The sequence below is a fragment of the Takifugu flavidus genome, unplaced genomic scaffold, assembly GCF_003711565.1.
Source record: "Takifugu flavidus isolate HTHZ2018 unplaced genomic scaffold, ASM371156v2 ctg540, whole genome shotgun sequence".
In the NCBI taxonomy this organism is placed as follows: domain Eukaryota; kingdom Metazoa; phylum Chordata; class Actinopteri; order Tetraodontiformes; family Tetraodontidae; genus Takifugu; species Takifugu flavidus.
The window spans coordinates 3,148-14,779 of NW_026622154.1; the positions used below are offsets into that span (position 1 = coordinate 3,148).

The 11,632-nt window shown below is 48.0% G+C and overlaps 1 protein-coding gene and 1 long non-coding RNA gene across 3 annotated transcripts; both read left to right on the plus strand.

The window, feature by feature from the left end:
* The first annotated feature begins 762 nt into the window (after positions 1-762).
* Positions 763-8,147, plus strand: LOC130520816 (NACHT, LRR and PYD domains-containing protein 3-like). The gene is made up of 2 exons (XM_057024539.1): positions 763-1,206; positions 7,291-8,147. The coding sequence occupies exons 1-2, from the start codon at positions 933-935 to the stop codon at positions 8,145-8,147; spliced, it is 1,131 nt and encodes a 376-aa protein (XP_056880519.1). The 5' UTR covers positions 763-932.
* Positions 8,148-9,827: 1,680 nt separating this feature from the next.
* LOC130520815 (uncharacterized) lies at positions 9,828-11,614 on the plus strand. Of its 2 annotated transcripts, XR_008949064.1 has the most exons (4): positions 9,828-9,898; positions 9,961-10,336; positions 10,676-11,372; positions 11,483-11,614. It is a non-coding gene; the product is annotated as an uncharacterized LOC130520815 (long non-coding RNA). The 2 variants fall into 2 exon arrangements; XR_008949063.1 differs by having other exon boundaries at positions 9,874-10,336.
* Positions 11,615-11,632: the final 18 nt, after the last annotated feature.

Here is an 11,632-nt window from a genome sequence, read left to right on the forward strand (position 1 = left end):
TGTCAGTGAGTAAGAATGTGCTCTGGCAGTACTGACGGTGGAGCTGGCCATCCCCGTCGTCATGGGCACCAACATGGGCACCGCCGTCACCAACACGCTGAGTGAACAACGAAACATTTGTATTTTTCCATCAAAGGAGGATATCAAGGTTTTAGTTTAGTTTTAGTTAAGAAAAGTTGTTAGTTGCTTTGGCCAGTTGAACTAACGGTTTATTGGCAGTGGTGCAGCAACACTTCATCTTTGTGGGTCTCCAATCAGCCAACGTTCATGTTTTTAGACTGTTAACCCTGGGACTGGTTAACCCTGGGACTAGTTAACCCTGGGGCTGGTTAACCCTGGGGCTAGTTAACCCTGGGGCTGGTTAACCCTGGGGCTGGTTAACCCTGGGACTGGTTAACCCTGGGGCTGGTTAACTTTGGGACTGGTTAACCCTGGGTTGACACTGGTTAACACTGGTTCAACCCTGGGACTAGTAGCCCCGGTTAGCCTTAGGTTGACCCTGGGTCTAGTTGACCCTGCGACTAGTTAACCCTGGTTAACCCTAGTACACAGAGTGATGCAATATTAGCCAAGGAACCAATGAATTCTGCTTTATTAAACTTTCTTTCTTCCTCCCTCCCTCCCTCCCTCCCTCCTTCCCTCCCTCTCTCCCTCCCTCCTTCTCTCTCTTCCTCCCTCTCCCTGCCTCCCTCCTCCCTCCTCCCTCCCTTCCTCTCCCTCCTCCCTCCCTCCCTCCCTCCCTCCCTCCCTCCTTTCATGTCCCGTTACTGACAACCAACTTTGGACCATCGTAAATGACTCATTCAACCTTTAAACCATCTCCTGTACGATGGTGTTTGGTGACGGAGGCTCTGAAGAGAAGGTGCAAAGTTCACTCCTGAAATGTTCCTTCACTCACTTGATTGCAGGTCTACTGCCAGCAGGACGCTACAATGGCCCAAGAGATCCTGCTGAAGGTTCTGCAGGATTTAACTGAGGAAGAATTCAATAAATTCAAATTTTACCTGAAAGATCCTGGAGTCATGGGAGGCTTCAACCCGATTAAACGCTGCCGACTAGAGACCAGAGAGAGGACGGTCGTTGTGGATTTGATGGTGAAGGCTTACAAAGATCAAGGAGCCGTGGAAGTCACCAAGAAGATTTTAGAGAAGATACCTCGGAACGACATTCTGCAAAATCTTTCAGCTGTCAGTTCAGATCCAGAAGGTCAGTTTCTGTTCTAAAGCCTTTAATACAGGAGAGGTTAAAGGTTAAACTGTTTCTCTAGTTCGTTATCAGTGTTGCTGAGAATAAAGTGCTGAACGGAGAACAGAAAGCTCAAAACACGTCGGGTAAAACATCTTTACACTAAAATGTTTCAGAGAATTCCAGAGTTGTTTCATGATGATATATTCATAAAGCACTTTAAAAACAATCATTACAATTATAAAGCAGCTCAGATAAAATAAGTATAAAAGAACACGGAAGAAAAACGACACAAACAATAAAAGCAGGATCAAAGTCTCATAGCCGGACCAAGGTGCATTTTGAGATGGCTTTTAAAGATGTGGAGTAAAGGGGGCTGTCTAACGTCCGATGGCAGATGGCTTCATGATTTAGGAGCAGCACTCCAGGTGGTTCTGCTGAGATTCTGGTGCCTCCGGGAGCCGATCAGCCGCCCTGAGGCCCAAAATCACAAGATTGCTGCATCAGAGGACTTTACAGGCTGCACAGGTGTGACGTCCTCCGTCCTTAGGCCCTCAAACCAGGTCAGGAAAAACCTGGAGAAACCTGGAGGAGATCCACAGCTGAGGGATCCGTCTCCCTGGGACGGGCAGACGTGCAGCAGAGGCCACGTGCACAGAGCACATCAGCATTAACAGTAATATACCAGGTCCAGGTGCATCTTCAGACGTCCTCATCAGAGATGTGGCCCACCTTCATCCTCCGGGTCCTGATGGAGCGAATCCAGGATCAGCAAGACCAGAGAAAACCAAGACCGGCAATATGTGCATTTATGTAGGAGAATATGGGAACGGGCAGGAGAGGACAGACGGGCGGGGCACGTTAGTGGTGCTCTACAGTAATCCAGCTGATAGAGGTGTAATAGAAAATAATAATAATAATAGATTTTATTTCAAAGCGCCTTTCAAGACACCCAAGGACACTTTACAGTACATCCATGCAACAGTTAAACACTATTTACAATTTAAAATCATAGGTCAGCTTCACAGTTAAGATTTCAATAACAATTGCAATAGCAGCAATTACAACATTGCTAGGTGAAACATACATACATACATAAGATCAACAAAGCAGCATGTAATCATAAACCTAAACAAAGAAAACAATTAAGGGTGGTGCAGTGAGTAAGCCAGACGAAAAAGGTGTGTTTTGAGGTTTGATTTAAATACGGGGAGAGAGTCAGTATTTCGAATGTCTAGTGGTAAGGAGTTCCAAAGGTGAGGAGCAGAGCGACTGAAAGCTCTGCCCCCCATGGTCCTGAGGTAGACAGGGGGCACAGTGAGGTTGGGGGAGGAGGAGGATCTGAGGGGGCGTGTTATGGCAATGTGGAGGAGGTCAGACAGGTAAGGAGGGGCAAGTTTATGGATGGCTCTTAAGGTGAGTAGAAGGATTTTGTACTGGATCCGGAAAGTGATGGGAAGCCAGTGGAGTTGTTGTAGGATGGGGGAGATGTGGTGGGAAGATGGGGTTCTGGTGATGATGTGGGCAGCTGAATTGTGGACCAGTTGTAGCTTGTGGAGAGATTTTTGAGGGAGACCGAAGAGGAGGGAGTTGCAGTAATCTAAACGTGAGGTAACAAAACTATGGACGAGGATGGAGGTGGTGTTGAGGGAGAGGGAGGGACGAAGTCGATTTATTTGTCGGAGATGGAAATAGGCGGCCCGAGTGGTATGGCTGATGTGGGATTTAAATGAGAGAGTGCTGTCAAAGATGACGCCCAGACTCTTAACTTGAGGGGAGGGGGAGACCAAGCAGGTGTCAATGGGAATGGACAAACTGGCAACTTTTGAGAGTGATGATTTCGTCCCTACAAGGAGCACTTCAGTTTTATCACTGTTTAATTTAAGGAAGTTGGACGAGAACCAAGCTTTGATTTCAGCTAAGCAGGTGGGGAAGGAGGAGGGTGGGAGTGAGGAGTTAGGCGAGCTTGAGAGGTACAGTTGAGTATCGTCTGCATAACAGTGATATTGGATGTTGAATTTGCGGAAGATGGCGCCAAGGGGAGGAAGATAGATGATGAATAGCAAGGGTCCCAGGACTGAGCCCTGTGGCACGCCTGAAGTGACTGGGGAGAGGTTGGACTTGAATGATTTGAGCTGGATGAACTGTGTGCGGCCTGAGAGGTACGAATGGAACCACTGAAGGGGGGTCTTGGCAAGGCCGATGGAGGAGAGTCTACGGAGTAGAATGGGGTGGGAGATGGTGTCGAATGCTGCAGTAAGGTCAAGGAGGATAAGGATGGAAAGTGAACCAGAGTCAGCTGCTGTGAGAAGGTCGTTGGTTATTTTTATGAGAGCAGTTTCAGTGCTGTGGCGGGGGCGGAAAATAGATTGGAAGGGGTCATAAAGGGAGTTATGTGCTAGGTGGGTGTGTAGTTGAGAGGCGACTACTTTTTCAAGGATTTTGGAAATGAAAGTTAGATTAGAAATGGGACGATAATTATTGGGGTTTGTTTTTTTCAGGATTGGGATGATAGCTGCCGTTTTGAGGGATGAGGGAACAGTTCCAGTCGAAAGTGACGATTTAATGGTGGCAGAAATGAGGGGGAGCACAGCAGGGGAGATTTGACCAGATTGGTGGGTAGGGGATCCAGCTGACATGTTGAGGGTTTGGATTTCCGGATAAGAGCATCGATGTCAGGATTTTTAGGGAGAAGAAAACTGGAGAATTGATGGAGGTGAGGCAGATTAGTTGGTGGGCTGGGAGGAGGTCCGGGTTGGAGAGCGGGAAGTGAGCCGGTGTCTAGGTGATGGTGAATGTTTAGGATTTTGTCCTTGAAAAACTGCATTAGGGAGTTACAGGTGTCAGTTGAATACAGGTGTGGAGGTAGGGAGTCAGGTGGCTGGATCGTTTTGTTGAGAAGTGTGAAAAGAGATCTGGTGTTTCCTTTGTTGGAGGAGATCTGGGCAGAGTAGTATTTTGTCTTGGCTTGGTGAATTGCGTCCTTGTATTGGTAGATGTGGGCAATGTAGTACATTTCCTTGTGGATCAGGAGTCCAGTTTTCTTATAAAGTCTTTCCATTTGACGGCCTTTGGTTTTCATGGAGCGGAGATGAAAGGTAAACCAGGGGGCAGTTGTGGAGAACGAAACAGAGCGTGTTTTGGCTGGGGCGAGGGAGTTGAGGATGTTCTTTAAACTAGTATTGTAGTGGGATGTGATTTCGTCGGTGGTAGTAAAACAGTCTGGGATGATAATATCATTAATGTGGGAACTAAGGGTGTCAATGTTGATGTTTTTCAAATTGCGGAATGAGATAGAGCGTGGTGACTTAACTCTGAAGTGGCGGAGTGCAGTGCTGAAAGAGATGAGGAAATGGTCGCTGACATGGAGATCATCAGCAGTGCAGTAGAGGGGGATGAGACCAGAGCAGCAGAGAAGGTCCAGAGTGTGTCCTTTAGTGTGCGTTGGGAAGTTGATAAAATTATGCAGTCCAAAGCTCTCCAGGCATGATAAAAAGTCTCTGGTGAGGGGCAGATTGGTATTGTCCATGTGGATATTGAAGTCCCCTAGTATTGTTATATTTGGAGATAGTGTACATAGATGGGTGAGCAAGACGGCAAAGTCATTTAGGAAGTCGCTGTGGGGCTTGGGGGGGCGCTAAATAGTGGCAATGACGGTGGGAGTGGGTCCAGAGAGTGTAAGTGCCAAATGTTCAAATGAGGATGATGGAAGCAAGGACAGCGGAAGGATCTTCCACTTCTGGTGGTGAATCACTGCGATACCACCACCACGGCCGTGGGACCGGGGGTGGGAAAATATGTATAGTCCGGTGGGGTGGAGTCGTTGAGTGAGGAGAAGTCATTTGGTTGTTGCCAGGTTTCCGTAATACAAAGAAAGTCGAAATTGCGGTCAGTTAGGAGATCGTGGATGAGGTGTTCCTTGTTCGTGAGTGAGCGGATGTTAAGAATCCATTAAGTAATAAAGGCATGGATAGAGGTGTAATAAAGGCATGGATGGAGGTGGTATAAAGGCATCGATGGAGGTGTAATAAGGCATGGATAGAGGTGTAATAAAGGCATGGATAGAGGTGTAATAAAGGCATGGATAGAGGTGTAATAAAGGCATGGATAGAGGTGGTATAAAGGCATCAATCAATCAATCAATCAATCTTTATTTATATAGCGTCTTATACAATCAAAATTGTTTCAAGGCGCTTTCCAGAATCCCAGGGCCTGACCCCAGACAAGCAACAGTGGCAAGGAAAAACTCCCCTTTAACAGGAAGAAACCTTGAGCAGGACCAGGCTCATGTAGGGGGACCCTCCTGCTGATGGCCGGCTGGGTAGAGAGAGAGGAGAGGGGGTAGGACAGGTAGATGATAGGATAGGTAGGAGAGGAGAGGGGTAGAGGAGAGGAGAAGTAGAGTGAAGGGGAGGTAGAGGAGAGGAGAGGAGGAGGAGGAGGGGCTCTGCTCTTCTCTACTCTTCTCTTCGAGGCCTTCGCTTCTCTTAGAGCGGAGGAGAGGAGAGGCACAGAGCACAGAAACACACACAAAAAATATGATGCACAATCACTTCAGCGGGGCCGGCGGTCATTATGCAGCTCCAATGGCAGTGATACCTGTAAATAAATAGGGAGGGGGGGGGGAGAAGCAGAAAAACTACACAAGAATCAGCATAACTAGTCTGCTTGATGACGAGAGGAAAGGAGAGGAAAGGAGAGGAAACCATGACCCAGTGGGGTGACAGAGGCCTGTCAGGTGATCATGTTTCCGGACCCCGGCAGCCTTGGCCTATAGAAGCATAACTGAGATGTGACCTAACGATTAGACGACCCCCTAGGTATGATAATTTGTCTGTCTATGATAGTAACTGGAACTACTGAATTAGTAACAATAAGCTTTTTCAAAGAGGTAGGTTTTAAGTCTGATCTTAAAAGTAGCGATGGAGTCAGCCTCCCGTACCCGGACAGGGAGCTGGTTCCATAGCAGGGGGGCCTGGTAGCTAAATGCTCGGCCCCCCATTCTACTCCTGAAACTCTGGGAACCACAAGTAGACCAGCATTCTGATAGAGGATAGAGGTGGTATAAAGGCATGGATAGAGGTGTATAAAAGCATGGATAGAGGTGTAATAAAGGCATGGATAGAGGTGTAATAAAGTCATGGATGGAGGTGTAATAAAGGCATGGATAGAGGTGTTATAAAGGCATAGATAGAGGTGTAATAAAGGCATGGATAGAGGTGTAATAAAGGCATGGATAGAGGTGTAATAAAGGCATGGATAGAGGTGTAATAAAGTCATGGATGGAGGTGTAATAAAGGCATGGATAGAGGTGGTATAAAGGCATAGATAGAGGTGTAATAAAGGCATTGACAGAGGTGTAATAAAGGCATGGATAGAGGTGTAATAAAGGCATGGATAGAGGTGTAATAAAGGCATGGATAGAGGTGTAATAAAGGCATGGATAGAGGTGTAATAAAGGCATGGATAGAGGTGTAATTAAGGCATGGATGAGAGCTTCCAAGTGCTGCCGTGAGATGTTTTCACCGCCTGCAGCCAAGCACCATCATAACCACTAACGTCATTAAAATGTCATAAATTTAGAGTTAACTGTTACCAAGACACACAGGAAGTGGTCTGACTGAGGAGGCATGCTTAGGGTTAGGGTTAACCCATCCTTCCAGATGAAGCTGCGCCGTCTTTTCTTAGAATGGAGGTTTGTCTCCTATCAAGTTCAGAACTCATGATCAACCCTTCGGACCTGCTGAGACCCGCCACCACTTTCATTGTTTTTCCTGATCTGGAATCAGTGAAACTTGATCCAGTCTGAAACTTTGAGCGTCAGATCTCAACAGCAGCATCAACAGCAAATTGCTGCAGCGTCAGTCTGAAAGAATTCCAGTCGTACCTGCTTTAAAAGCTCTTCTGAGTTCTTTACTTAAGTTTTTGGGATTGTTTTACTCAAGTGATGCTGTTCTTGTCTTTTTGAAATGTGAAGCCCAACTGGACCTGAGAAGAAGATAAACTGTAAAACATCAGCTCAAAGCACTCTGGAATAAATATATAATATATTCATATCTGCTGAATATATCGACTAACACATGTGCATGTATATTTTGCTTTAAGGTCCCACATGTGAACACGTCCCCATCGGCTCTTATCAATCAAACCTTCAGTCAAACCTGAGGAGCAGGTTTATGTGTGTGCAGGAAGGCTGCGATGAGAAGGCAGACGAGCAACGGCTGGACGACGTCTACACACAGCTGTACGTCACCACCGGTGGCGACATACACATCAATGCTCAGCACGAGGTCACTCAGATTGACATGGTTGGGAACCCTTCAGACACAGAACAACCCATTAGTCCCAGTGACCTGTTTACACCTCCAGCTGGGAAATATAAACCCATAAGAACTGTTCTGACCAACGGAAATGCAGGAATTGGCAAAACCTTTCTAATCCGCAAGTTTGTGTTGGACTGGGCAGAACAACGAGCCAATCAAGACGTGCATCTCATATTGCCGTTCACCTTTCGCCAGCTGAACCTGTGGAGGGGGACACGCCTATCCTTGGCTGAACTCACTCATAAGTGCATCCAAGAGTCCAGGGACATTCAAATAGAGGCTCTTAACAGCATCTTTACAGCTCTGCAGTCATCAGGAGACGCCAATTTTAACAATTGTAAATTCAAGCTTCTGTTTATCTTGGATGGGCTGCATGAGAGCCAACTAGAAATGGACACCAGAACCGGTAAATTCCAGGAGGCGGATATAGATGTGAAGGCACCGTGCTCGGTGGAGGTCCTGCTCACAAACCTCATTAACAGAAGTCTTCTCCCCTCCGCTCGACTCTGGATAACCACGAGGCCCGCGGCAGCCAATCAGATCCATCCGGATTTTGTGGACATGAGGACAGAGGTGCGAGGGTTTACTGACGTGCAGAAGGAAGAGTACTTTAGGAGGAAGTTCAAGGACGAGGAGTAGATCTCTACTCAGGCATCGAAGTCCATATCAGGTCACATCATCTCTGCGAGGCGGGCATGCAGGATCTCTGCACAGTCGGGTCTGTCGATCATCACCCAGACTCATCAGCTCCAATCATCAACTTCTGCTGGGTCACTGCAAAGGTTTTTGAGGATGTGGAGATGCGAGAAGATCTACCCAAGACTCTCACAGCGATGTATATCGACTTCTGGTTGTTCAGTCCACACAGAAAAACAAGAGAGGAGACGGGAAAGGTCCACAATGGAGTCCAGAGAGCTGTGAGATGATTCCAATTCTGGCAAAGCTGGCATTTGAACAACTGCAGAAAGGCAATGTGATCTTCTACGAGTCCGATCTAAGAGACTGTGGCATCACCGCCAGGTCGGCTGATGCCTACTCAGGAGTGTTCACGCAGATGTTCAGAAGGGAGCGAAGACTGTACAAGAAGGAGGTGTTCTGCTTTGTCCATCTGAGTGTTCAGGAGTTTCTCGCTGCTCTTCATGCACATTTGACATTCACCAATTCTGGCACCAACATACTGTCAAAAAAAAAAACCTTATTACGTTATTTACGCTCTAAACTGTCCAAAACCAAAATCAAACAGGCTGATTTTTACCAGTGTGCGGTGGACAAGGCCTTGCAAAATGAAAAAGGACACCTGGACCTGTTCCTGCGGTTCCTTTTGGGTCTTTCTCTGCCGACCAATCAGGCTCTTCTACGAGGTCTAATTTACGGTGAAGGCAGCTCAGAGCCCAATCAGGAAATCATTGGCTACATCAAGAGGAAGATTGGAGAGAATCTGTCCTCAGAGAGAATCATCAACCTGTTCCACTGTCTGAACGAGCTGAACGATAGTTCACTGGTCCAGGAGGTTCAACAGAACCTCAGATCTGGAAGATTGACAACAGAAAGTCTCTCCTCTGCTCAGTGGTCAGCTCTTGGCTTCATATTACTGTCCTCAGGACAAGACCTGGAGATGTTTGACCTGAAGAAATCTCTGCTTCAGAGTGGGTTCTTCTGAGCTGCTGCCAGTGGTCACAGCCTGCAGAAAAGCCATGTAAGTGTTCTGAGGTGTTCTGCAGGTGTTCTGCTGCAGGTGTCTGCGGTGTTTCTGCAGGTGTCTGCAGGCGTTTCTGCAGTGTCTGCAGGTGTCTGCAGGTGTCTGCAGATGTTCTGCAGGTGTCTGCAGGTGTCTGCAGATGTTCTGCAGGTGTCTGCAGGTGTCTACAGGTGTTCTGCAGGTGTCCTGCAGGTGTTCTGCAGGTGTCTGCAGGTGTCTGCAGGTGTCTGCAGATGTTCTGCAGGTGTCTGCAGGTGTCTGCAGGTGTTCTGCAGGTGTCTGCAGGTGTTCAGCAGGTGTTCTGCAGGTGTCTGCAGGTGTCTGCAGGTGTCTGCAGGTGTCTGCAGGTGTTCTGCAGTGTCTGCAGGTGTTCTCCAGGTGTTCTGCAGGTGTCTGCAGGTGTTCTGCAGGTGTCTGCAGGCGTTCTGCAGGTGTCTGCAGGTTCTGCAGTGTCTGCAGATGTTCTGCAGGTGTCTGCAGGTGTCTACAGGTGTTCTGCAGGTGTCTGCAGGTGTTCTGCAGGTGTCTGCAGGTGTCTGCAGTGTCTGCAGATGTTCTGCAGGGTCTGCAGGGTCTGCAGGTGTTCTGCAGGTGTCTGCTTGTTCAGCAGGTGTTCTGCAGTGTCTGCAGGTGTCTGCAGGTGTCTGCAGGTGTCTGCAGGTGTCTGCAGGTGTTCTGCAGGTGTCTGCAGGTGTTCTCCAGGTGTCTGCAGGTGTCTGCAGGTGTCTGCAGGTGTCTGCAGGTGTTCTCCAGGTGTCTGCAGGTGTTCAGCAACACGCATCACATCTGGCAGCGTTTTAGGCAGTCGCAGTAGTTACTCCAAGAACTGATTTCATTCCGTATCATTGCACCTTCCGTCCTCATAAAGGTCAACTAAAGAAATAAGCCTGCGTCCCTGATTGTGCAGGAGAGAACCAGAAGGATTTCCTGCTTTCTTCTTCTATTCTTTTTTCAGGTTGAGTCACTGCAATCTGACGGAGAGGAGTTGTGAAGCTCTGTCCCCCGTCCTCAGCGCCTCCTCCTCTAGTCTGCTAGAGCTGGACCTGAGTGACAATGACCTGAGGGATTCAGGGCTGAACAAGCTCTCTGTTGGTCTGAAGAGTCCAAACTGCCGGCTGGAGATCCTCAGGTTAGTGCTCCTTATCAGCATCATCAGTTTTTCTAAATGGCAGCTTTAAATTTTGGTTATCTTCCAAAAAGAGGAAATATCTTTACCAAAAATGCCGACCAGCCGACCACTGTTCACTCCCACAGCTTTTAAATGACTTAGTCTGGTTCTGGTTCCTGTGCTTCGCTCCCCAGTCAGGTCCAGGCCCCGACACAGGACCCAGAACTTTGCATAAATGAGCTGTTAATTAGTGAGCAATGTGTGTGTGTGTGTGTGTGTGTGTGTGTGTGTGGTGTGTGTGTGTGTGTGTGTGGTGTGTGTGTGGTGTGTGTGTGTGTGTGTGGATGTGCTTGCATGCAGGTTATCGGGCTGTCTCATCACAGCAGAAGGATGTTCTTCTCTGGCCTCAGCGTTGAGGTCCAACCCAACCCATCTAAAAGAACTGGACCTGAGCTTCAACCATCCTGGAGATGATGGAACGAAGCAGCTCTCTGCTGTTCTGGAGGATCCAGAGTTGAGCCTGGAGGTTCTCAGGTAGATGCAAACACCCTCCCTAAAATGAAGACCTGATACTATTTATTGATGAGCATGGAGACCTTCCAGACGTTCGGTGGTTCAAGCAGCACATTGTGAGATCTGAACCACCTCTGAGCAGAGAGATGTGATGCTTTCTGGACCTTCAGGGTACGAGAACCCACATAAGGGAGAATAAAAGGGTCACGTCAGAGATACAAAAAGATCAGGTGATGCCAGCACAACCATCTGGGCTGCAGCCACTGCCTGTGAGGGAATCCTTAGAGAGAAATAGGCAAAGTTCTCCTCCATGACGTTGGCATATGGAGAGATGTCACAAATCCAGCTCTGAGGTTCACAAACCGAATCAAGAGCAAACCGGTTCAGGCAGACCCAAAGTCAGGGACGAACAGTGTAGAGCTCAAGGTTGAGGTGGCATCTGTTGAACCTCTGTCCTGCCTTGGATTTCATTTCCTCTGTGTCTTCTCCCAATCCAGACTGGACCATTGTGGGAAAGAGAGACTTAAGAGTGGTGTGAAGAAGTGTAAGTGATCAACTTGATGCGTCAGCACGTCACACTCTGAAAAAAGCAGCAGTTAGTGGACTCAGTTGTGTTTCATGAGCTGGTTCCTGGTTCCTCCTCTCTCCCTTTAGATCACTGTGAGCTCAGCGTGGACACCAACACCGTCCACAGGTCAATCCAAGTGTCCAACAACAGGGTGATGACGACAGTGGCCAAGAACCAATCATATCCAGACCATCCAGAGAGGTTTGAGGTCTGTCCCCAGCTGCTGTGTAGCAACA